This window comes from Phycodurus eques, chromosome 5, assembly GCF_024500275.1.
Source record: "Phycodurus eques isolate BA_2022a chromosome 5, UOR_Pequ_1.1, whole genome shotgun sequence".
NCBI lineage: Eukaryota > Metazoa > Chordata > Actinopteri > Syngnathiformes > Syngnathidae > Phycodurus > Phycodurus eques.
In genome coordinates, this window is record NC_084529.1 from 17,140,909 (window position 1) to 17,163,960 (window position 23,052).

A 23,052-nucleotide genomic window follows, 5' to 3' on the forward strand; every position below is an offset into this window, starting at 1 on the left:
ACAATGCCAAACCACATTCTGCACGTGCTACAACAGCGTGGCTTCGTACTAAAAGAGTGCGGTTACTCGACTGGCCTGCCTGCAGTCCAGACCTGTCTCCTATTGAAAATCTGTGGTGCATTATGAAGCGTAAAATACGATAACGGAGACCCCGGACTGTTGAACAGCTGAAGCTGTACATCAGGCAAGAATGGGAAAGAATTCCACCTACAAAGGTTCAACAATTAAGTGTCCTCAGTTCCCAAACGTTTATTGAATGTTGTTAAAAGAAAAGGTGATGTAACACAGTAGTAAACATGACCCTGTTCCATCTTTTTTGGAACGTTGCAGCCATAAAATTCTAAGTTAATGATTATTTGCTAAAAACAATAAAGTCTATCAGTTTGAACATTAAATATCTTGTCTTTGTTGTGTAGTCAATTAAATATTGGTTGAACATGATTTGTAAATCATTTTATTCTGTTTTTATTTATATTTAACACAACTTTCCAACTTAATTGGAATTGGGGTTGTAGTAAGAAGATGGATCTATTTAGATATGTGGGTATATTCTTCAGTCTGGGTTCTTAAGGTAAATGAAATGTATTATGACAAATCCCCTCCCTTGGGCATGCACTGTAAGAGCAAACGGCACACATCACTCAGCAGCGTTTTGTCAAATCATATTAAATATGACCAATGATTACTTGTGTGGAGGAGATCTGAACATTGATCACAATACAAGACTTATTAGTCCACATTAAATCTCACTAACGGGCACAATTGGCCTTGAACCAGTAGTTAAGCTGCTGTTCTTGCTTCTTTCCTCCACGTCCGTGTGCTGGCACCCCGAGGCCACGTGGTGGCGAGTCATGCGCATCAAGCAATTGTTGTTTTCCGAAGTGATCTGCGTGTTGGAGGCCCGACTGGAACTCTTTCGGCCCTCGTGGAGGTGGATGGTGAACAGACCGTACGTGATGGGGTCTAGACAGGCGTTGAAGAGGCCGAAGATGAACAGCATGTGGGTGAGAGAATGAGAGACTGTTTCTTCCATCCTTTCCGGAAACAACCAATACCACAGGCCCAGCAGGTAATACGGGGTCCAGCAGATTATGAACGATGTCACAATGACGATGCTCATCTTAAGAGTCCTCATTCGGGCTTTTGGGATGTTGTTGTGAGAGCGGCGGAGATGAACGTCTCTGGACTGCACTGTCATGCAGGAAAAAGAAACATTTAAATCAGCAAATAGGTGAATCCACGGGTGCTGGGCTCCACTGTACTCACATGTCTTTCTAGTCAGATACACACTTAATGGAGAGATATTTTTGGACAATCACATTCACACAATGTAAACAACAGCCTGTTTAGTCACATATTACACACAAAAGCAGTCCATTTGTATACATAGTGTAACTATCTGTGTGTCCATTTACATACGTACTAACATAATGTAAAAATATGTCTGCCCATAGCTGTCCATTCACATCCATCATTACTCAATCAGATCCAGTCCTATAGATTCTAGAACATTATAGCTGGCAGTGACCACCTGCATCGCTACTGAATTTTCTTCACATATATATTTCTATTTTTTTGCAGCCTGACTTTATATTGCTGATTATTAGGTAACTGCATTGCATGTGTTTAATTTTTCATCATGTCATTGGGGAAAAGCTCGAGAGGTCTGTGTTACGTTGTGAAAAGTATCTGATGGAGCCCAGCTCATTGCGCTGCTGTTGTCAACCAGCGTAGGGAGGGTGCATGTTGTTATGGGGGACACACGAGCAACCACCAGGACATTTTCTTTTTTTTTAAAGCATGTTTACATCCTGTTCCGTATGTGCCAGCCAATTACCTCCCCAGCCTGCCTGCCGGTAAAATCAGTTCACTGTCCCCCCTGCTCAGACTTCGCCGCGATGCAGGACAAATCTCACATAGCCTGCGGAGGAGTTGGCATTTCACGGAAAGCAGGAAGGCCATCATGAAATATTGAAGAAATGCATTTTGGGACTTGGATCATCAAGCTCAATAATTCCCTACCAATGTGGAAAATTAAAGAGCCTCGAAAGTGAATTCAGAGATTTGGTTCTAAATACTGTACATTATACATTTGAAGATAATTGCTGAAACATGCAACAACTGCATTTGAGAGCATTTCAGTTTTCCTGATTTTTATTTTTTTTTTGGACATGGCTAAAAGAGTGCCTAGTGATACATTTCAGCATCGAGCATGAGTCCCTCTCCACCACTGAGCACTTTTGCTAGCATCAGCGGTTACCCTGCGCAATTAGCAAACTATGCCTACACCCTGGAAATTCATCTTCCCTTCGGATAGTCCTAGGGCTGGGTGAAAACGGTTATTCGACCGATAATCAATAAGAGAATCGATTCTAAAAAGATCCGATAGTGACAGCCCTTGATAGTCCGCTGGTGTGGCCACTTTAGAGTGCCTCGTGGTGAGCTGTGAGCGCATGCCGTTGACAGAGTTTCAGGCTTTAAGCGGATATACTTCCATGGCTCATGCGTGTAGTTACATATGTGTTGGCACAAAAAATAGGCTACACGAAGTAGCATCCATTTTTACAGGTTGTAGTAGTGGAATTTGATTGACAGTTGACAGTTCGGGGTGTCGTTTCAGCGCATTCAGTAGACACGCCCACAGCATTTAAGAGTGGAGAGAAGGGTTTGATTTTTCATGATTTTGAAGCCTCATTTTAAGTACTTGGAATTTTTTCTAATCATTTAAATTTAGCAGGGTTGTTAACACCACTCTTCTCAGCGGTGTGTTGAATTTAGAAGACATTTATTTTCACTTTACAGGGACTTAAACCAGTTTTATCAATCTATTCCAGCGACGTATAGTGACAGGCAGAACGATGAAATGCTCTTCAACAAGGTGGCAGAAGGTACAAAATTAACCTGAGTATCCTCTTTTTGTCACATTTTTGTTCGGTGGTGTGCCGTGAGATTCTTTCCAAATGTAAACTATGCGCTCAATAAAGGCTTGGCAACACTGATCCAGTGTGCTGAAAACTGCATTTGATTATTCGTTGAGCAAAATTCACAACTTACAGTTATTGCGAGCCATGCGGCTGGAGATCTCAATGAGGATTCTGGTGTAGCAGAAGATCATGATGGCCAGAGGAAGGAGAAAGAGACACGCAAAAGTGAACATGTTGTAGACCGTCTCCTGCCAGTGCTCGACGAAACTGCCGTGGGTGGTGCACTGCGTGAAGTTCTCCGGCACAGTGATGGTCACATTGTGAAATATAAACATCTGTGTGAACAAAAGCAAGAGTGAGTGACTGTCACCAACGTTAAATTGCAAATGATCCGTGCACAAAATACGGAAACACGCACTTGTTGTGTAAGATACAGTTGTTCTAAGACAAACCTAAATATTACCTAAAATACCAAATACATCTTAAGCACACCCTAAAATTTTGTCCATCTTTCTTGATGATCAAGTTCCATCTCAAATATCCATCCATCCATTTTCTGAGCCGCTTATCCTCACAAGGGTCGCCGGAGCGCTGGAGCCTATCCCAGCTGTCATCGGGCAGGAGGCGGGGTACACCCTCAACTGGTTGCCAGCCAATCACAGGGCACATAGAAACAAACAACCATTCGCACTCACATTCACACCTACGGGCAATTTAGAGGAATCAATTAACCTACCACGCATGTCTTTGGGATATGGGAGGAAACCGGAGTGCCCGGAGAAAACCCACGCAGGCACGGGGAGAACATGCAAACCCCACACAGGCGGGGGCGGGGATTGAACCCCGGTCTTCAGAACTGTGAGGCTGACGCTCTAACCGTGCTGCCTAGTCCACATATTCACTCTGCAAAACATTATTGTGCTATACATACACCGACCGACCACAATAGTAGGTCATGAATTTTGCTGATCGCTCCAAGGGAGTCATTGATTATAGTAAGTTTAAAAAGTTTTTAGCAATTGCAATTTTGCAAGCAGTCTGCTAAGTAATTGTCAAAGTCATTGCAACCCAGCTTTTGTTTCTCTGTGATGTAGATATTCTTCCTGTCTGCTGATGCGTCCCGGTCACGCAAGATGTTCCGAACATACCCTGTCTTAGCTTGGTAAACTGGATTGCGACTGTGACGTGTCTAGCGCATTTTTGTAAATACAGAAACATAGATCCTGACTGCACCAAGTGAGCAACCCCTAAATAGGAGCCAGCTGTTTTCAACAACTAAACTCAACTAATACTTACTGTAGATGCAAACGTGTTGTGATGGAAAATTGAATGTTGTGCCATCTGGGCTCCCAATTTAAATGCAAATAACAAATAAGAACAACTTATCGGAGTTGATTGGCTTCTGATATTGTTTTTTTTATTTTTATTTGTTTGGTTAAAAACAGAGCATTCTTCATCACAGTTTTCCAATGATAATGTCCTCATTTAATGCACAATATTGTTTCCTCTGAGGAAAGCACCTACTAAATGAAAACAATGGGTGTACAACTAGTGCATTTTGACTATTGTAGCAAAAAAAAAAAGCAAGAAAGTTTCTTTAAAAGATTTCAAAAGGGCTCTGTTAAACTGAGGGCAGACACCGTGGTGGTGAAGCATCCCAAGAGACTTGGAAAGCCCAAAGCTTAAACGCTAGTTGATTTTGGCAGAAAATAGAAACGCTCCCTGTGGGCAACTCCTTCTGATAATGACATCTAGCCCGTTTTGTGGCCGTCAGACAAAGAAGCCAAAATAAATGAACTGGTGAGATAGACGTGCAGACCTAAACAACCAATCATGTTACTGAGTTACATAATTCTATCATGCCCATAATTTGGTGGAAGCCAGCAACTGCATAAAAGCCATGTTTTGTTTGATTTAACCGGTCCCAAGTGCATGGGAATTGCATGCACCTATCAATTCTGTCAGAGAATGTTCGCATCAGCAGTTATCTGGCACAATTACGGTGTGAAGTAAGCGAGCTCGCTATGCCTTCACTCCGAAAATGCATCTTCCCTTCGGATTGTCTGCTGGCGTGTGCCTCATTGTTGGCCGTGAGTGTGCGCAAGTCACACAGTGAAAGGCGGGAGAGCAAGGAAGGGGGAAATGTTTTTTAGAAAGTCAGATTTGACAGTCAGCGTGTGGACAGCTTTGCGCTGGGCTTCAGAGTGATTGGTCGCGGCCTGACCGGATATAGTCCAGCCACCGGAGGCTTTAAGAAAGCTATAGTTTCGTGATGCAAACATGTAGGGACGTGCATGCATAAGAAAGATGCTAGACAAAGTAGCATTCATTTTTCCAGGTCATAGTACTGGTTTTTGATTGACTGTTGACAGCTGAGCAGGGTGTGTTTTCATTGCATTTAGCAGACACACCCGCAGCATTTGAGAGCAGAGAGACTTTGAAATGTTTTTTTTAAATCATTCAGATTTGGTAGGGTTGGTAACAACACTCTTTGCTGTGGTGTGTCTAATTTACATTTATTTTCACTTTACAGGGACATTAAGTAACCTTTTGGATAAATTGTACTTGTCAGAAGAAATGCTACTTTTACTCCTTTAAATTTGTATGTATCTATCATTGCTCGAACAATCATTTTTTGGGGGGTTTGTCAGAGACTTCTGCCTCTGCAATCCAACAAAGCCACTTCTGACATTTCATTCTAGTTTGCCAATCAAAAGAAGACAAATGGCTACGCAGAAGCAAAGTTTTCAAAGGGACTAACTAATTCATTCTTTTTTCAAAACTTTCTTTCTCTTTTGACAGCATCATGCCTAGTTTTCTGTTTGCACAATGATTTTCGATCTGAGTTAGGTGCTTTTAAAGTTTGCTTGAGGCTCATTGTCCTCGAAGCTGCCAAACTGTTGATGCTCTCCAACTTCACTTCTGATTCCGTTGAGGTTTTTTCACAATGTGAAAAGACTCCAAGTGCCCAAAGCATATAGGGTAACTCTCTGGTTGAATGCCTCCCAGTGTGTGTAATGGGGCAATTTAAGGAGCTTCTTGGCCATGTCTGAGACTAGTGATTGAATGAACATTGATTCATGCCAATGTTATTCTACTAAACAATTTAGGAGCATCACTACCGCTACAGGGATGTAAACTCAATCAATGAAATTAAATGTGTAGCTGTGAGAGGATCAAGGGTGAGATCATGCATTGAAAAATACATTTTCATGCATGAGAACATAACACAGCAATTCATAATTACATGGTCGTGGATGATTACCGTGACATATAAAGCAGCGTTTATAGAAGTCATGTGTGAACCGTTACTGATATATTTATATCTCCGACACCAGATCTTTATGCTCCAAAATCGATTCTCAAATTACAACCCCAATTCCAATGAAGTTGGGATGTTGTGTTAAACATAAATAAAAACAGACGACAATGATTTGCAAATCATTTTCAACTTATATTTAATTGAATACACTACAAAGACAATGTACTTAATGTTCAAAGTGAGCAACTTTATTGTTTTTAGCAAATAATAATTAACTTGGAATTTTATGGCTGTAATAGTTTCCAGAAAAGCTGGAACAGGGTCATGTTTACTACTGTGTTACAACACCTTTTCTTTTAACAACATTCAATAAACGTTTGGGAACTGAGGACACTAATTGTTGACGCTTTGTAGGTGGAATTCTTTCCCATTCTTGCTCGATGTACAGCTTCAGCTGTTCAACAGTCCGGGGTCTCCTTTGTCGTGTTTTACGCTCCATAATGCGCCACACATTTTCAATGGGAGACAGGTCTGGACTGCAGGCAGGCTAGTCTAGTACCCGCACACTTTTACTACGAAGCCACGCTGTTGTAACACGTGCAGAATGTGGTTTGGCATTGTCTTGCTGAAATAAGCAGGGGCTTCCATGAAAAAGACGTTGCTTGGATGGCAGCATATGTTTCTCCAAAACCTGTATGTACCGTTCAGCATTAATGGTTCCTTCACAGATGTGTAAGTTACCCATGCCATTGGCACTAACACATCCCCATGCCATCACAGATGCTTGCTTTTGAACTTTGCGTCCATAACAGTCCGGATGGTTCTTTTCCTCTTTGGCCCAGAGGAAACGACATCCACAATTTCCAACAACAATTTGAAATGTGGACTTGTCGGACCGCAGAACACTTTTGCACTTTGCATCAGTCCATCTTAGATGAGCTCGGGCCCAGAGAAGCCGGCGGCGTTTCTGGGTGTTGTTGATAAATGGCTTTTGCTTTGCATAGTAGAGTGTCAATGTTGGTTTTCGACCTTGCCGCTTACATGCAGTGATTTCTCCAGATTCTCTGAACCTTTTGATGATATTATGGACCGTAGATGATGAAATCCCTAAATTCCTTGCAATTGTACGTTGAGGAACATTGTCCTTTAACTGTTCGACTATTTTCTCACGCACTTGTTCACAAAGAGGTGAACCTCGCCCCATCTTTGCTTGTGAATGACTGAGCAATCCAGGGAAGCTCCTTTTATACCCAATCATGGAACCCACCTGTTCCCAATTAGCCTGTTCACCTGTGGGATGTTCCGAACAGGTGTTTGATGAGCCTTCCTCAACTTTCTCAGTCTTTTTTGCCACCTGTCCCAGCTTTTTTGGAACGTGATGCAGCCATAAAATTCTACGTTAATGATTATTTGCTAAAAACAATAAAGTTTATCAGTTTCAACATTAAATATCTTGTATTTGTAGTGTATTCAATTAAATATAGGTTGAACATGATTTGCAAATCATTGTATTCTGTTTTTATTTATGTTTAACACAACTTTGTACCCCAACCAATTGTATGTTTCAAGACAGTAAATAACAAGGAAAATTATTTTTTTCATGTGTTTCAATTAGCCGAAAGTGGCCATAATAGAGCCAAGAGGACACATTTCATGTTAACAGTATGTTGAAATACTTAAATAACTGAAGTTGGAAATAACAAGATCAGACGAAAATGGCAAGTTTCATCACATTAAAATTAATACAGTTGCATCGTTCAAGGTTCAAAAAAAGTGAAGCAAGGTGGACACAAAGGGTCAACATAGAGCTTTCTCGCTGCTCATCAGTGAGTATGGCAGAGGTAATGAGGCGAGGAGGAGAGCAGCAGAGGCGCTCACAGCTCTGGCTCTGTGCATCCACAAACACGGGTCAACTTTAAAATGCCATTACTCCACCTTGAGGATGTTATCACATTAATGACAGTGAAATGAGGCATCAGATATGGTCAGTGGGAGAGGTAATTTAGGCGCCGACAAGCATTTAGCCATAAAAACTGCTACATTCAAAAATTTTGCAATCTTGTTCATGCTTGAATACATGAATGAAATTCTAATAGGATATAAACCCAGTAGGGCTCTTGAGATGGACAGACTCAGGTCAAAGAGTGGAGCACAGAGTCCAAAGCAAACACAGTGAAGCAGCATTTAGCTATTATGCTGAACACAAATTAAATAAGTTGCCAACAGAAGTGATGTCAGCCCCAAGTGTCCATGTTTTTAAGTGCAGCTTCTTTTTTCACATGCTTTTTAGAGCATTTCCACTTTTAAATGACATATCTTGCACTGTACACTGTTTTAATTGTATTTAATTTTTTTCTCTTTGTTTTAAATGTTTTTTTTTGTTTGTTTTTAAATGCTTTTCATCGTGTAAAGCACATTGAGTTACCTTGTGTATGAAATGCGCTTTATAAATAAATGTGCTTTGCTTTGAATCATTTTGCATCGGCGTCTACTAAAAGACAATTTGTTTTTTCACAATTTAATGTAGTTCCGAAATGTGTTGTTAACATGTCTGAGATGTGCTTCCATCAGAAATACCCCAAGGATCAAGAATTATTTATCAGTGGTGAAAAGCAACAAAGCAAAAATCAAAATCAATCAATCAATCAAAATCCTTTATTTAACCAGGTAAAAACAAAAAAACATGCAGCTTCAAAACCTTTTTTCCCAAATGTGACCTGGCCAAGACTGGTAGCAAAAAAGTCTAAGTGGTTACACCAAGCATAGAAGACACGAATAACCACCCCTCAGGTCAGTCTGGTGGCCGTCCAGGACGCCAAACACCAGGGTCTTTAGAGGGCCATTCAGGCGGACGGCCACGGTGCCGAACCCAATCGTAATGCAGGGGCCAGGCAATAGGGTCCGGTGGCGGCCGTTGGACGAGCGCCGCCCGAGCCGGGTCGGGAGACGGCCTCTGGACGAGCGACGCCGGAGCGAGGACGGGTGGCGGAACGGGAGCCCCGGCGCTGCTGCCGAAGAGCCGGGAAGGGAGACGGCTGATGGACGAGCGCCACCGAGGAGGCGGAGCCGGGGCAAGGGGAGCATGGGCGCGGCTGCCGAGGAGCCGGAAGGGGAACAACCAAATGAGCACACGACAAACGTGCAACACAGGAAAACACGGAACAAAACGCAACACAACCCAAACCAAAACAAAGACCATGCATGACACTTCTGGCATTTTCTGAGGAGACGGACACAGGCTTCCATACTATATAGTATTCTGATTAACTATACATGAAGAGATTATTTACGCATGTGGAAAATGTCAAAAATGGGGGGGGATTCAATCTGTCTTTTAAAAAATACAATTGAATTAATGTACTGTATAAAATTATACATATTATTATGGTACATGTCCATCCCTCCATTCTCTGCACTGCTTACTAGGATGAAATGTAATTTCATTAATGATTAATTAATTCAATTAAATAATTAACATTTTGCTTTATATGAATGTACTTTTGTATCTACAACTAAACAAAGGCCGCCTGGCGAAAATGAATAGATGACATCATTTGATTTGCTGTTCTTTTGATCAAATAATAATAAATGTCAGTATTTAGCTGTTTGAAGAGGCTGGAGGGAAAATCTGACAGATTTAATCAGACTTCAAACTGTCGCCTGTCAGATAGAAATGGATGATGGAATTTGATAAAGATCCAAATTAGGATCAACAAAAAGATCTTGAGCCATTAAATTCTCCGCCATCATGCCTCCCGGGAGGTCATTTTATGTAACTGAAGCGATTCACTGTCATCGCTCATAGCGGTGCAACAACTATTTGATTATCAAATTATTCAACAACTATTTTTATAATCAGGTAAAATAAAATAAAACAAAAATGATCATTTAGCCTCTCAACAGTAAATATTCTGTGAGATTACTGTAGTCCTCCGTGAAATCAGACTGATTATCTTTGTGTTTATTCAAGATAAGACATTTGCAAACATCTGCATTTACTTTGGAAAACAATAATCAAGATTTGTGACTATTTTCTGACATGTTACGGACCAAAAAGGTAACTGAATCATAATCGGTTTATGTTTGTGCGTTTTCTGCACTGTCAGTTTGAAATATTTTCCTCTTTTTGAATAAAGGGATGGAAATCATAAAATATGTTTTATCCGATTCCTCCATTAATTGAAAAAATAATTCACTGATTAATCGATTATTAAAGTAGTCGTTTGCAGCCCTGAGCTCTCATCTGAAAAGGTTTCGATCATTGAGAGAAACATGCGCAGCGCTCCCACAAATTACAACAATGGCATTCAGCATACTTTTTATATCATTTCATAGTTATCATTTGTTTCTACGCAGATACATCAAAATACTGTATGTCTGTGCGAAAACCGGTAAGAGAACCGTTGTACTACACTGAAAAAATACCAATGACGTCATCAACTAATCGCCTTCGACTCAACTTTCATCACATTAGCCTCGACAACAAAAAGTCTTTAGTCGTGGAACCCGAAGTGGACGCGACCGCTACAGCCCAATAATGACTGTAGGCTAGAAACACAAAGTGAATGAACCCTACTTCGAGAGAAGTTCACAATCTCAAGAAGAAAATGTCAGTGTAATCCTCCTGTTCTTCCTTTTCACATAGCCCTTCCTCTATTATGTCTTATAGTTGTGCCTGATAAAGGAAAAAAGCCATTAAACTTCAAGATCAAACCGACTGCGCGGCAACATGGAGGAAAAAGCCGAATGGAGACTGAAAGTGCACTTGAGAAGATGAACCATAAAGGTGACTCATCATTCCTCTTCGGAAATGGATAGAAACGGATGTTACGCGTTGTCTTTTCGATAGAAAAAGTTTCAGTTTCAGTTTCATCAGTTTATTTGAAAGGGGACGATGCAATTTCACAAACCACATGAAATACACATGGTTAAAAAAGCCAGAATTAGCCAGAAGGCTAGTTTTCATCTGTAGTCCCCTGGCCATGATGTAAAAAAGCAGTAAAATACATCTACAAGACAATATAACACAGGATACGTAATCAAAGACTTACTATACTATTAAGAGAGAATAAATCCACAAATCATTTGATCATAACAAAAAAAAAAAAAAAAAAAAAAACATCATAACATACTTGTCTTTTAGTGTTGGCAGCTATAGGTGTTAACTAACCACATTTTCAGTTTTTTTGTGAAGGCCTTGTATGTTGTAAGCAGTTTAACCTCCTCAGGTACTGAGTTCCACTCACCAGCGCTCCTCACTGACCAGGCTGACTTACTGAAAGTGCTCCTGCGCAGAGGAATGAGACAGTCACCTCTGACAGAGCCTCGAGTGACACGCTCAGAGCTGTTTCTTTGGCTGATGAACTCAGCCAGAGGAGCTGGAGCCAAATCATGCAGTACTTTATAAATCAAATTTGAAGACTGTCCCAGTTTAAAAGACTGTATTTTTTTTTTTTAAATTGCACAGTGATGATAGTGCCTTGGTTTTTTATCCATCACTTTAATTACTTGTTTGTACAAAACTTCCAATGTTTTTTTTTGCGTTCTGACCAGCCTGGGACCAACTGGTTATGCAATAGTCAAAGTGACTAAGACTCATTGAATGTAAATACATTTTTGCGGCTTCAGTTGACATTTCATTTCAAATTGCACGAAAATTTGCGAGGTTTAATTTGATATTTTTACACAATTTGTCAATATGGGCTTTAAAGGAAAGCTGTGAATCTATTATTAACCCAAGATATTTGTATTGGCTGACAATTTGCATTTTTTTTCTCCATTAACAAGTATGTCGGGGTCAGGTGATACTCCATTTGTTTTAGTGAAATACATGCCTACAGTTTTAGAAACGTTTAGCTGAGTGCGTCTGCTAAACATCGTCCACATGACGTACGACAATCATTTCCAGCTAGAATGACACCGAAATGCTCACTTAACACTGGACAAAACTACTACTATAATATACAGTGGATATAAAAAGTCTACACACCCCTGTTTAAATACCAGACTTTTGTGATGTGAAAAAAATAAGACCAAAATACATCCTTAAAAAAATGAGTCATCATTCATGTGACCTACTGTTTATGTACATCTTTTAGTGAAATGATGTAAAAACTAAACAAGTGAGATAATGTGGTTGCACAAATGTGCACAACCTCTTAGGGATGTGGGTGTTTTCAGAATTAACCAATCACATTCAAATTCATGTTAAATGGGTGTCACCATTTGTGCCTCTGATTAACCCCTAAAAAATTGAAGCTGTTCTGGTAGGCTTTTGATAACATGTTTGTGGCCACAGCTTACAGCACAAGGCACGGTCCGCAGTGAGCTTCCGCACCCTCAAAGGAATTAGTCAGGTAAAGGGTACAAAAGAATTTCCAAGCCAAGAAGAAAACTCATGAGGGAAGCTGCCAAGAGGCCAACTGCAACAATGGAGTCACAGGAATTTCTGTCAAGTACATGTGACAACAATCTCCCATCTTATTCATGTATAAGCTATGGGGTAGGGTGGATAGACGGAAACGTTATTATTATTATTAGTAGTAGTAGTAGTCGTAGTTTTTATTACTAGGAAAGCATGGTGGGGACAGCAAGATGCTTTGGGGCTGTTTTTTTGGGGGCTGCAATTGGGGCCTTAGTAACTGGAGAGAATTACGAACTGTTGCAAATAGCAGTCAGTCTTAGCACAAAACTTGTACAGGTTACGTCTCACATTAAAGGTGAAACAAGTTGAAATGTGAAAATATTGATTATATATGGCTTTTGTTTAACGGTGTTCTCTTAAGAACAGTAGGAATTACAAGGCTCTCACCACAAAGTAAACAAAATAGTTTGTTCAGAAATAAAGGTGAGTTAATTTGAGTTTGAAATATAATTCAGTGCAATAAATTCATTCAATTATAATCTCAGTTGTTGTTCATTTAACTTTTATAAGGTGTGAATATTTTTTTTGTGTTATGATTTGTGAAAAAATATATATATATTTTATGAGCACTCCAATATATGTTGCGACAGGAGCACGATTGTATGACTTGACTTGAGACTTGCTTAAACCAAGTAATGACTTGACTTGCTTGATTTTTTTTCCCCACAGGGACTTGGGACTTCCTTGGACTTGAAGGTTATGACTTGAAACTTGCACATATGTCACTTACTCCCACCTCTACCTCTCTCTGAAATATTTCCTCTTTTTTCAGTTGAGTTATAAAAGTTATAGCTCACATTAATTACTTGGTCAAATTTTTTACATCACAAAAACCTGCCATTTGAACTGGGGTGTGTAGACCTTTTATACCCACTGGATGTTGTTTCTAAAAGGTGTAGATGACATTTTAAAAATGTTAATTTCCTGCTGTATCAAAAAGCTATCAAATGTACGCCATAAGTAAGACGTTAAGCAAAAGTTGAAGTTGGCGAGGCGATCTCTCTGCCTAACTTAAACACTATAAACTGAGAAAAGTGCTGTTAATTAACTTTGGCTTTGTCACAACAAGCGACACCCTTCACACCCAATCACTGGAGAGGGTACAAATAGAACTCGTCATATGGCACATCTGTGCGTATGAAGCTTTCTCCGAGGGATTGAATCTTTTGTATTTTTCTCACAGGGTCCCAACGTGGCACAACGCTGATTATGAGATCGCTATTAATCACCATAAGCCTCTGCCATCGGCCTCCATTCATGCTTTGTTCATTAGCTTCGAGGTTAAGGACACACACACGCATCACTGAAACAAAGAGAAAGAATACTTCACTGAATACTTCTTCGAGCCATTGCGAATGGAGAATTCATATAGCCTAACAAGCATTATCATGCTGTTGCCGAGGATTACAATTTTAGAAAATGGATGGGTGGACAACTTTACTCGTGCATTAGCAGAGGTTAGTTATCACTAACCTTTGCTAATGCACTATGTCTTGTTGTAATTCATGTACAAATTTGGACCCCTGTAGTGAGCAATTCAAACGAAAAATCACATTATGCAAATAGAAATAATATAATCAACAAATATGATTTCTTTTTAGAGACAAGCATCAGCACTGATTACATGTTACATTTACTTAAGTAACCTTTTACATAAAATGTACTTGTCAGAGTATTTGTAATGCAACATACGTTTTACTGTTGCTTGAGTATTTTTGATTGAGGCTACTTTTACTCTGCTGCGTAGCGCTACATTCTGCTGGTCACTTTTATTTTTATCTTTATATTATTGCTTGCACAATGTATTTGTTCTGGTATGTCAGAGAGACTTCTGTCACATGACTGTTTCAATACAGCATAAACAGTGGCAACATTTGACTCCATTTGACCAATTAAACTGAGTCAGGCAGTCACATGACCACCATCCAAATTTAAGCCTCCACGGCCCTGCCCACCCAGCAATATTTTCTGTGACTCAGTTACATGACGCATGGTAGAAAAAACAGGTATGACTCCCAGTCAGAAGAGGTAGAACAACCCCCGCCTCACTTTCAATCCACGTTTACCTTATAGACTACAAAAAAAGAACGGCTAACGGCTGTCATCTGTGTCTGCCAAAAAATATCCACATTTCAGCCTGAATTTGCAGATTCCTATTTTAGATGTTTGTCTATTTGACGCTGATGCGCTGATTGACGAAATAATAAATCACAAGTTAGTCGTTACGTAGTACTTGAGTTGTTGTTTTTTCGCTGAATAATTGCTCAAGTAATTATTTGGAGGACTACTTTTTACTTTTACTCGTGTCATATTGTTCTAAAATAACAGGAAGCCTTATCTTACAAATAAAACCATTTTGCGAAAACACACTTGAAATCTGCCAAACGCATCTGGGAAAATGTGTGATCTGATGCAACCAAAGTACTCATGCTTGAGTACAATTTTTGGCAACTCTACAAATATCTGGTTTTAACATACTGATGGAAAATCTATACAATCATATTTTCTCAAAACAAAATTGTATTCTGTACATTTACGTAATTGTAGTTCCCACACTTGCTGACATTCTAAAAACTGACTAATGACTGCGAGGCACGGTGGACGACTGGTTAGCACATCTGCCTCACGTTCTGAGGACCGGAAGACTGTAAATTGCCCGTAGGTGTGAATGAGAGTACGAATGGTTGTTTGTTTCTATGTGCCCTGCGATTGGCTGACGATCGGTTCAGGGTGAACCCCGCCTCCCGCCCGAAGATAGCTGGAATAGGCTCCAGCGGCCCGCGACCCAAGTGAGGAGAAGCGGTAATGAAAATGGATGGATGGATGGAGGACTGATGACTCAAGGTACGTTAAGAAATTCAATCTGACGCGCTCACTGCGCTCTGAGAGTGTTTTCTATTCAGATCATGCATGTCCGTATGTGTGTATATGTGCCTCAATAAAAGTTGGAAATCACTGCTCGAGTCAGGTCATGTATTCTAATCAGTCAGGTCAAACCAACATTACAACATGACATAAATAATGGCTGCTAACTTACTGTAATTAAATTACTTTATTGTAATTAAATTACTTCACCCACACCGAAACTTTATCGAGCATGATTCGACATAATGCCGACATGTTTACGTGCTAGCACTAGCTTGCTAGGCTACATAACATTGGGTTGCCTTCTTGCAAGCCGTTTCATATTAAAAGTACGTGAACATACCTCAAGCCATCCTTGAATGAAAGTCCTCTCCCGAGCACCGGTGACCACCACCACACATTTTCCCCCATTTTGTTCTTAGAAAACACGCGGCGCGATCCATTGTTGTTGTCATCGCCATGGTAACAAATGTATCCGGTCACGTTTGAGTTGACAAGATAAAGCCCAGTGGTCGTAAAAGACGGGATGCGGTGGTATCGGAATTTTATTGCAGTAGTCTGACATAGTGCAATCGTGAAAGACCAAATTTGTCTTGTAGTCTGATCCAGGCATTATGTGTTGTCTGTCTCAGACGCGTTGTCTGTCCCACGCCGCCGACGCTTTAAAATAAATAAATAACTTTATTGGCGGTCAGATATTTAAACTTCTACGTCAAAACACATGCGACAAGGCTAAAAATAAACGTGCTTTTGGATTCAAATATACTGGACACAATGGTGACGCGGAGTAAATGTCTTTTGCGGAGCCGATCAATGACGTCATTGATTGGATCGGCGAATTATGACATCAAAGCCGATCAGACAATCAGCATAAAATGCTCATTATTGCCCAATACCGATCAAACCGATCAGAATGGTGTAAAGTAAAAAAATGTGAATTGATTATCCTATAGATCAGTGGTCTCCAACCCCAGTCCGCGGACCGGTACCGGTCCGTGAGGCATTTGTTACCGGGCCACATAGAAGGAATGACCAATTTATATAATTTCCGTTGTATTGTGTTTTCGCGTGTCAAATGTGTTTTATTTTGAAAAATTACCGGATCGTCTCCGCAATTGACACGTCAAGACTGCAGAAAACGCTGCAGCAGTTCCGTTTCAGCTCCCACCCGACTCGCTCATGGCGGTGGCCAAGCTCAAAGAACGAATCATTTCATAAATTGATTCAGTTAATTACATTCACTGAAAATATTAGGTTCTTTTGAATGAAACATTTACGAATGAAACAACACTAGATTGACTTGATTTACTACAAATAAGGCTGGCAACCAGTTCAGGGTGTACCCCGCCTCTCGCCTGGAGATAGCTGGGATAGGCTCCAGGATGCCTACGACCCTAATGAGGATAAGCGGAACGGAAGATGAATGAATGAATGAATGAATGAAAGACCGCAAACTAGCAAAAATGAGTACATTGAGTTCGGAGAGCTTCACTTCAAAAGGAAAACGGCCACCTGAGGAGCCAGAAGAAGAGCCGAAGACTTCAAAGAAAAAGAAAGCTTCTTTTATCCGTTACGCGTCATGCTGAATTGTATTTTTCACGCATTTGACATTCATTTCTAAGCCAGCCGTGTTAATTTATTTTTGCTGTATATATATGCCACAACTTGACAACCGGTCTGTTTTTTTATCCAGCCCTAGTTTGAACCTATGACCTACTACTTGATATTAGTTACCATGTTGGCATTGCATCCATTGTTAACTAATAACATTGTACATCGTGGATAACAAGGGCATTTTGCACTGAGAAAAGAGGCTAGAGGTGCACAGGAGGTTTAACTGTGTATTCCTGCGTGACAGTTTAAACCATCAAATGTGTCTTTCGTCAACTTTCCTCTCTTCCGTTGCTCTTTCACACTCCCGATGGGTCAATCCAACCTTGTTTCCCCCCCCCCCCCCCCAAAAAAAAAAAAAAATCAGGTCATAATATCGCACGCGGCACCGTAATAGCCGCCGTGTCACTGGGTGTGGACCTTTTCACCGTGATATCACACGTGCATCCATGTGGCAAAAGCTGAAGCGATCTCAGAACGGATTCGTAAACAAGCGCCTTTTATGTCATTTGACCGAGACAGATTGACTGAGAAATCAGGGTAAATGAATGCTATTTTTAGCCATCTTCTCTTCCGCCACAGTTTGGATGTGTCAAGTGTCAGTCAAAAAAGTATGTGAGCTAAATTGCGTCCAAGGGAGACGGAACACTGTCTGTAATTTAGATCTCAACTGGTAGGTTCATTCAAAAAGAAATTCAGACGTATATTTTACATAGTCATTGAGGGACTGGCAAGTTACTTAACATTTCTGTTGCTCTGATAAATGGCACAGATGTGCTCTTTTGACACTGAAATGGATAGCATGCTGTAACGCTAACGTTAGCTAGCAGGCTAGCCATTCAATTACCCAAGAACAGCCCAACCAACCATGTCTATGTGTGAGAAAATGTCTTCTACAACAAACCTAAAGATGGAGGTATGGTTTCCAGTATGTCCCTGTAGAAGTGACAACTTCTTGCTATCTTCTCTGTACAACTATTTACGACATCGACTCAATGTATCCTCCTCACCCACAGGTTCCAGTTGATTCAATTAGAGTTTTTGTCAAAGGAAATTGAAAAGAAAAAAAAACAACCTTTTTGGACTTATCTGGTGGCGCAACTCCAATCACAGCAAGGTTTTGTCATCATTTTCAGTTAAGGCAGCGATAGTCAACACACAGTTCCAACTGTACAAAAAAATATATCCGCTCTAACAATGAAAAGGAAAAAAAGGAATAACAATGAAGTCTTGCCAAGTGAATTCCTGCACCCATGCCGCCAAGCCAGCCACCTATCCTCGTCACCGCCTGCCACGCATTCTCTGCCTCAACAACCCGCCAGCACATCTCAAGGACCATCTACATTTCCCTTTGTTTCAATAAACTGTTCATCACAACTTCTCAGCCTCCGCCTGCTCTTGGGTCCAGTCTCTATCCGTTCGTGACAGTCCTAATATTATGAGAAAAAAAAGACAGAATTTTATGTGAATTAAGTACTAATATGGGGGGGGGGGGGGGAAGTTGTAGTCATACAAGAATTAAGTCAAAATATGGGAGAAAAAAGGCATACTTTTTCAAGAAAAAAATGACAATGAGAAAAATATACATATATATATATATATATATAAATATATAAAATTTCTATGGCGGCACGGTGGATGACTGGTTAGAGCGTCAGCCTCACAGTTCTGAGGACCGGGGTTCAATCCCCGGCCCCGCCTCTGTGCAGTTTGCATGTTCTCCCTGTGCCTGGGTGGGTTTTCTCCCACATGCATTAATTGGAGACTCTAAATTGCCCGTAGGTGTGACTGTGAGTGTGAATGGTTGTTTGTTTGTACGTGCCCTGCGATTGGCTGGTAACCAGTTCAGGGTGTACCCCGCCTCTTGCCCAATGATAGCTGGGATAGGCTCCAGCACGCCCGCGACGCAAGTGAGGAGAAGTGTAATGGATACACAGATAAAATCTCATTGCACATTGCCTAATCAACATTTGTATTCAACTTATTATTTGAACTGCAACCTTTTCTCATGTTACAACTTTTACTTTTCTCATAGTTAAGATTTTTGTCTGCAAAGAATAGAAAAAAATAATTTCAAAACCAGAACATTACAACTTTTTTTCCTATAACTTTAAAATGTATTTACACACCGTAGGTTTTTTGCTCTCTGAATTTTCTTCACAATGAAGCTTACTTAAATCATACTACAATTGTCTAGCAACAAGTTGAATACAAATACCGAGCTGATCCATCCATCCAGCAATCTAATAGATTGGGCTTTTTGACATCTGATGGGTTTTGTAATTCTTCCCACATTTTATCAGCTCCAATAAAAGCGCTGCATCGACAATTCTGTAAACAACAACAACACATCCCTTGACAGGAAGACAGCCATGTGCTGTAAGGATCCAATTTGCGTGATAATGCCGGTAAGGAGTCCAGATTTCAGAGAATGTGAGATGATGCCCTCGACCACTGTCAGGAACATATCTGTATTCTGTACTCTCTTTTGTCTGGAGCAAACCACATTTCTAGGAGGTATATTTTCCTTTTTGATGACGATGATGATGATGCCAGAGCCCCTGCTGTGTCTTTTTAAATGTAAAGCTGAGACATGAGTTGTGCTTAGCAGCTGCAAAAAAAAAAAAAAAAAAAGACACACGCACACACACACAAAACAAACCTTATGAAGACGTCAAACATGCCATTTAAATTTTACAGATTACACAGAGAGGTGAAAGAGAGCGTCGATGCTATTTGACACACAGAGACATTAAGAACAGTTTCATTAAGAACATCGTCGTCAAATTGACTTTGTGAGATCACAGTAGTCAGCTTATTAAGAATCCCCCCCCATTTCACAGGGGGGAAAACAAGTGACAATGTGACCTTTGCAGGTCTCGGTTTTTGGTCCAACCTCCTCGTTATTGTCTCAACATGCTGTGTAATGGCTACTTCTGTTCAACCCTTCTTACCTGGGACGAAAAATAGCGGGAGCGAAAAAAGGTGGGCCGATGTGCTTCAAAGTGAGTCCAAGCAGGGACTGCACATTGCAGCACATCAGATAAGAAGTTGCTTTCACTCTCTGATATGTTGTTTAGCAATCAGCACTGAAGGAAGTGGGCGGGGAGCTTATATTCTAGTTTATAGGCCTTTCTTTTCGTACTGTCTGTTAGTTGCAAGATTGCAAGATGTAGCAGCCACTTACTTCTAAAGTGAAAGACTGGGAACCAAACCTCCATCATTGGGTTTGTGGAAGACATTGTCTCAAAGGTATGCATAAAATGTAAGGATGGGCTAGCACCTATGCCAGGTATCGATATCAGGTCGATACCGGCTTTAGCCACCGATACTTAAGGCAAAAACATCTGACATCAAGTAAGTCGTCCTCACCAGTAGTTAGCAGTACACTGCGGCTGTTTGACACATTGGTGAATAATCATGCGCGTCAGAAAGAAAGGTCTTTCTTCAAAATTATTTGCATTAATTGAAATCTTATGTATCAAAAAACTCATAATATTGGTAACTGTAACATTGTACACAGTTTGAACATCAACACTGCACTTCAAGCTGGAGCTTATGCTTTTTTTGTTGTTGTTTTTAAGAAACCACAGACAAATAATGATTCTATTCAAATATTGTACATACTGTAAAAGTTAAATAAAAATTGCACCAAAAGAAATGCATAAAAACAAACACTCCTTGAAGATTAATTGCAAATGTACTAAACGTGAAATACAACTGAAGTGTACTCAGGCAACTTTGAGAATTACTCACCTACAAGCAATTCTTGTGCTGTTTGGGGGGAAATATGCTTTATGATGACGTTAAAGCACTCCTGAAACACGGAATGAAAAAAAAACTAAAAAAATCATCATGTTACCTGAGGGAGCGATAGAATGACACTCATGCTCCAGGCCACGGTCAGCATAATTTTGCTCCTCTTCCTGGCTTCCCTGATGCCCAGGGGGTTGAGGATGGCCGACTGTCTGTCCAGGCTGATTACCACCGTGACGAAAGCGCACGAGTACATGGCCGCCAGCTTGAGGAACATGAGCAGCCTGCAGGCGGCGTCCCCGGCCTGCCACTGCACCGTGATGTTCCACACGGCGTCCACGGGCATCACGATGAAGGTGACCAGCAGGTCGGCCACGGTCAGGTTCATGATGATAATTCTGACGTGGGACTTGCGCCTGCCGCCCTTTCCGGCCGCCCGCAGCACCAGCAGGTTGCACACGGCCGACACGGCGCACAGGCTGAAGGTGATGATGACTCGCACCTTGGCCGCCGTGGAGAAGGTGGGCAACTGTAGCGCGTCACCGGCCAAGGTGGCGTTGCAGGAAGCGGCTGCGGTGCCGGTGGGGCCGGTGTCGTTTGCCGCCTCCAGGTTGGCTAGCTGGTGGAACATAGCGCACGGGCGGAAGGTTCGAATTCCACACCTTCTACCTACAGTATCCACCTGCAGCCTGAAGTGTGCGAACACCGTAGGAAACCCAATGTCTGGAAGACCCTGTCAATTGAATTCAGAGATATGTTTCTAAATGCATTTTACATGTTTGAAGATAATTGCTGACAACAAGGCTGAGATCTAATATGTAGTACTCATATGTGGAGATATACTGTTAGCATTTTTCATCCTTTCAGTTTTCCCTTTTTTGGGGGGCGAAGCTACTACAGCGCCACGTGACGCAGTTTGGAATCTTCCCTTTGGATACTCCACTGGCATGGCCGCTTCAGAGCGCCTTGTTGTTGGTAATGAGTGTGCGCACATCACGCAGAGAAAGATGGACGAGTGCGGAGGTTGGAAAATATTTTCAAAAAATCAGATATGACAGCTAGCATGTGGACAGGGGCTTCACGCTGGCCGCTTAAGAGCACCTCGTTGTTGCGTGGTGGAGAAACCCGGTGGGATGTATTCCAGCCCCTGCAGGCTTACAGCGGATATATTTTGGCAGCTCAAACAAATATGTATGTGTAAGCATAAGACAAATGCTGGATGAAGTCGCATACATTTTTCCAGTACTAGAAGTTGTATGTGATTGACAGTGGAGCGGGGTGTGGTTTCAGCTTGTCATTGTTTTGTCAAATTTAAAAGACATGACTGGGCTAAGAAGTGTCTACTGTACCCATTTCTCCTTAGGGGAGACAATGTAATATATACACACACGAACAATGGTCTCAGCAGGTAACATAGAATACATTTTATACGTGCAAAGGGATATATTTTTTCTCAAACAAGCAAAAAAGCAGCAAAAATAGCTAAACTACAATCAAAGCGAATTTGGTAATTGTGCTACGTATTGGAATTGAAATGAACACTTAGTTCTAAAATCTTTGCATATTCATTCTTCTTATTACCACAGTGACATCAATGTGCTGGACTTGTGCAATAACTTTATATTAACATATGATGTTAATAATGTTAATATTTACATTAACATAACTGAACCGTGTGTACTAAACAATGTAATATAGTTGCAGATGCGGTCATAGTTGCTGTCCATAATATCAAATTAAATATTGAAATAGACCAGAACAATTTGGTTTTGTAGAGAGAATAACCTGGACGAATAATAAACAGCAATGTTATGACCACGGTACTGACAAATGTAGTTAAACGAGTAGCACCGCTACTGCCCAATACTGGTATTTAGTCACTCATCCGTTGTGTAAAAGAAACTGAATGGTTAAACACAATCTCACCTTGAACAGGGTTCCGAGAGCATCAATGGGGATCTTGCAGTGTTTCGTGCATCTGCAGCTGTTGCTTCCTCCCGCTTCATTCCTCCACTGACTACTAGACTGCAAGCATGGACCATGAGGTTTCTTGAAGCGCGCCGAAAAAAAAAAAAAAAAAACTCAAACAGGAGAAGGAGGGGTCGGTGTGTGTGTCAGTGTGAGAGTGAGCGAGAGCGACAGAGGGTTGCTCTTTTTTTATTAGCTTTTATTACTTTTTGACGGATTCTCACTTTTTTCCAGTAATTCCA

The 23,052-nt window shown here is 40.9% G+C and overlaps 1 protein-coding gene across 1 annotated transcript; it reads right to left on the reverse strand.

The window, feature by feature from the left end:
* Window positions 1-333: 333 nt before the first annotated feature.
* On the reverse strand, window positions 334-22,848 carry gnrhr4 (gonadotropin releasing hormone receptor 4). The gene is made up of 4 exons (XM_061677802.1): window positions 22,769-22,848; window positions 20,949-21,575; window positions 3,055-3,259; window positions 334-1,191 (listed from the first exon to the last, which is right to left on the reverse strand). Exons 2-4 carry the CDS (start codon window positions 21,471-21,473, stop codon window positions 740-742), a joined length of 1,182 nt encoding a protein of 393 aa, XP_061533786.1. The 5' UTR covers window positions 21,474-21,575; window positions 22,769-22,848; the 3' UTR covers window positions 334-739.
* Between the last annotated feature and the right edge of the window lie 204 nt (window positions 22,849-23,052).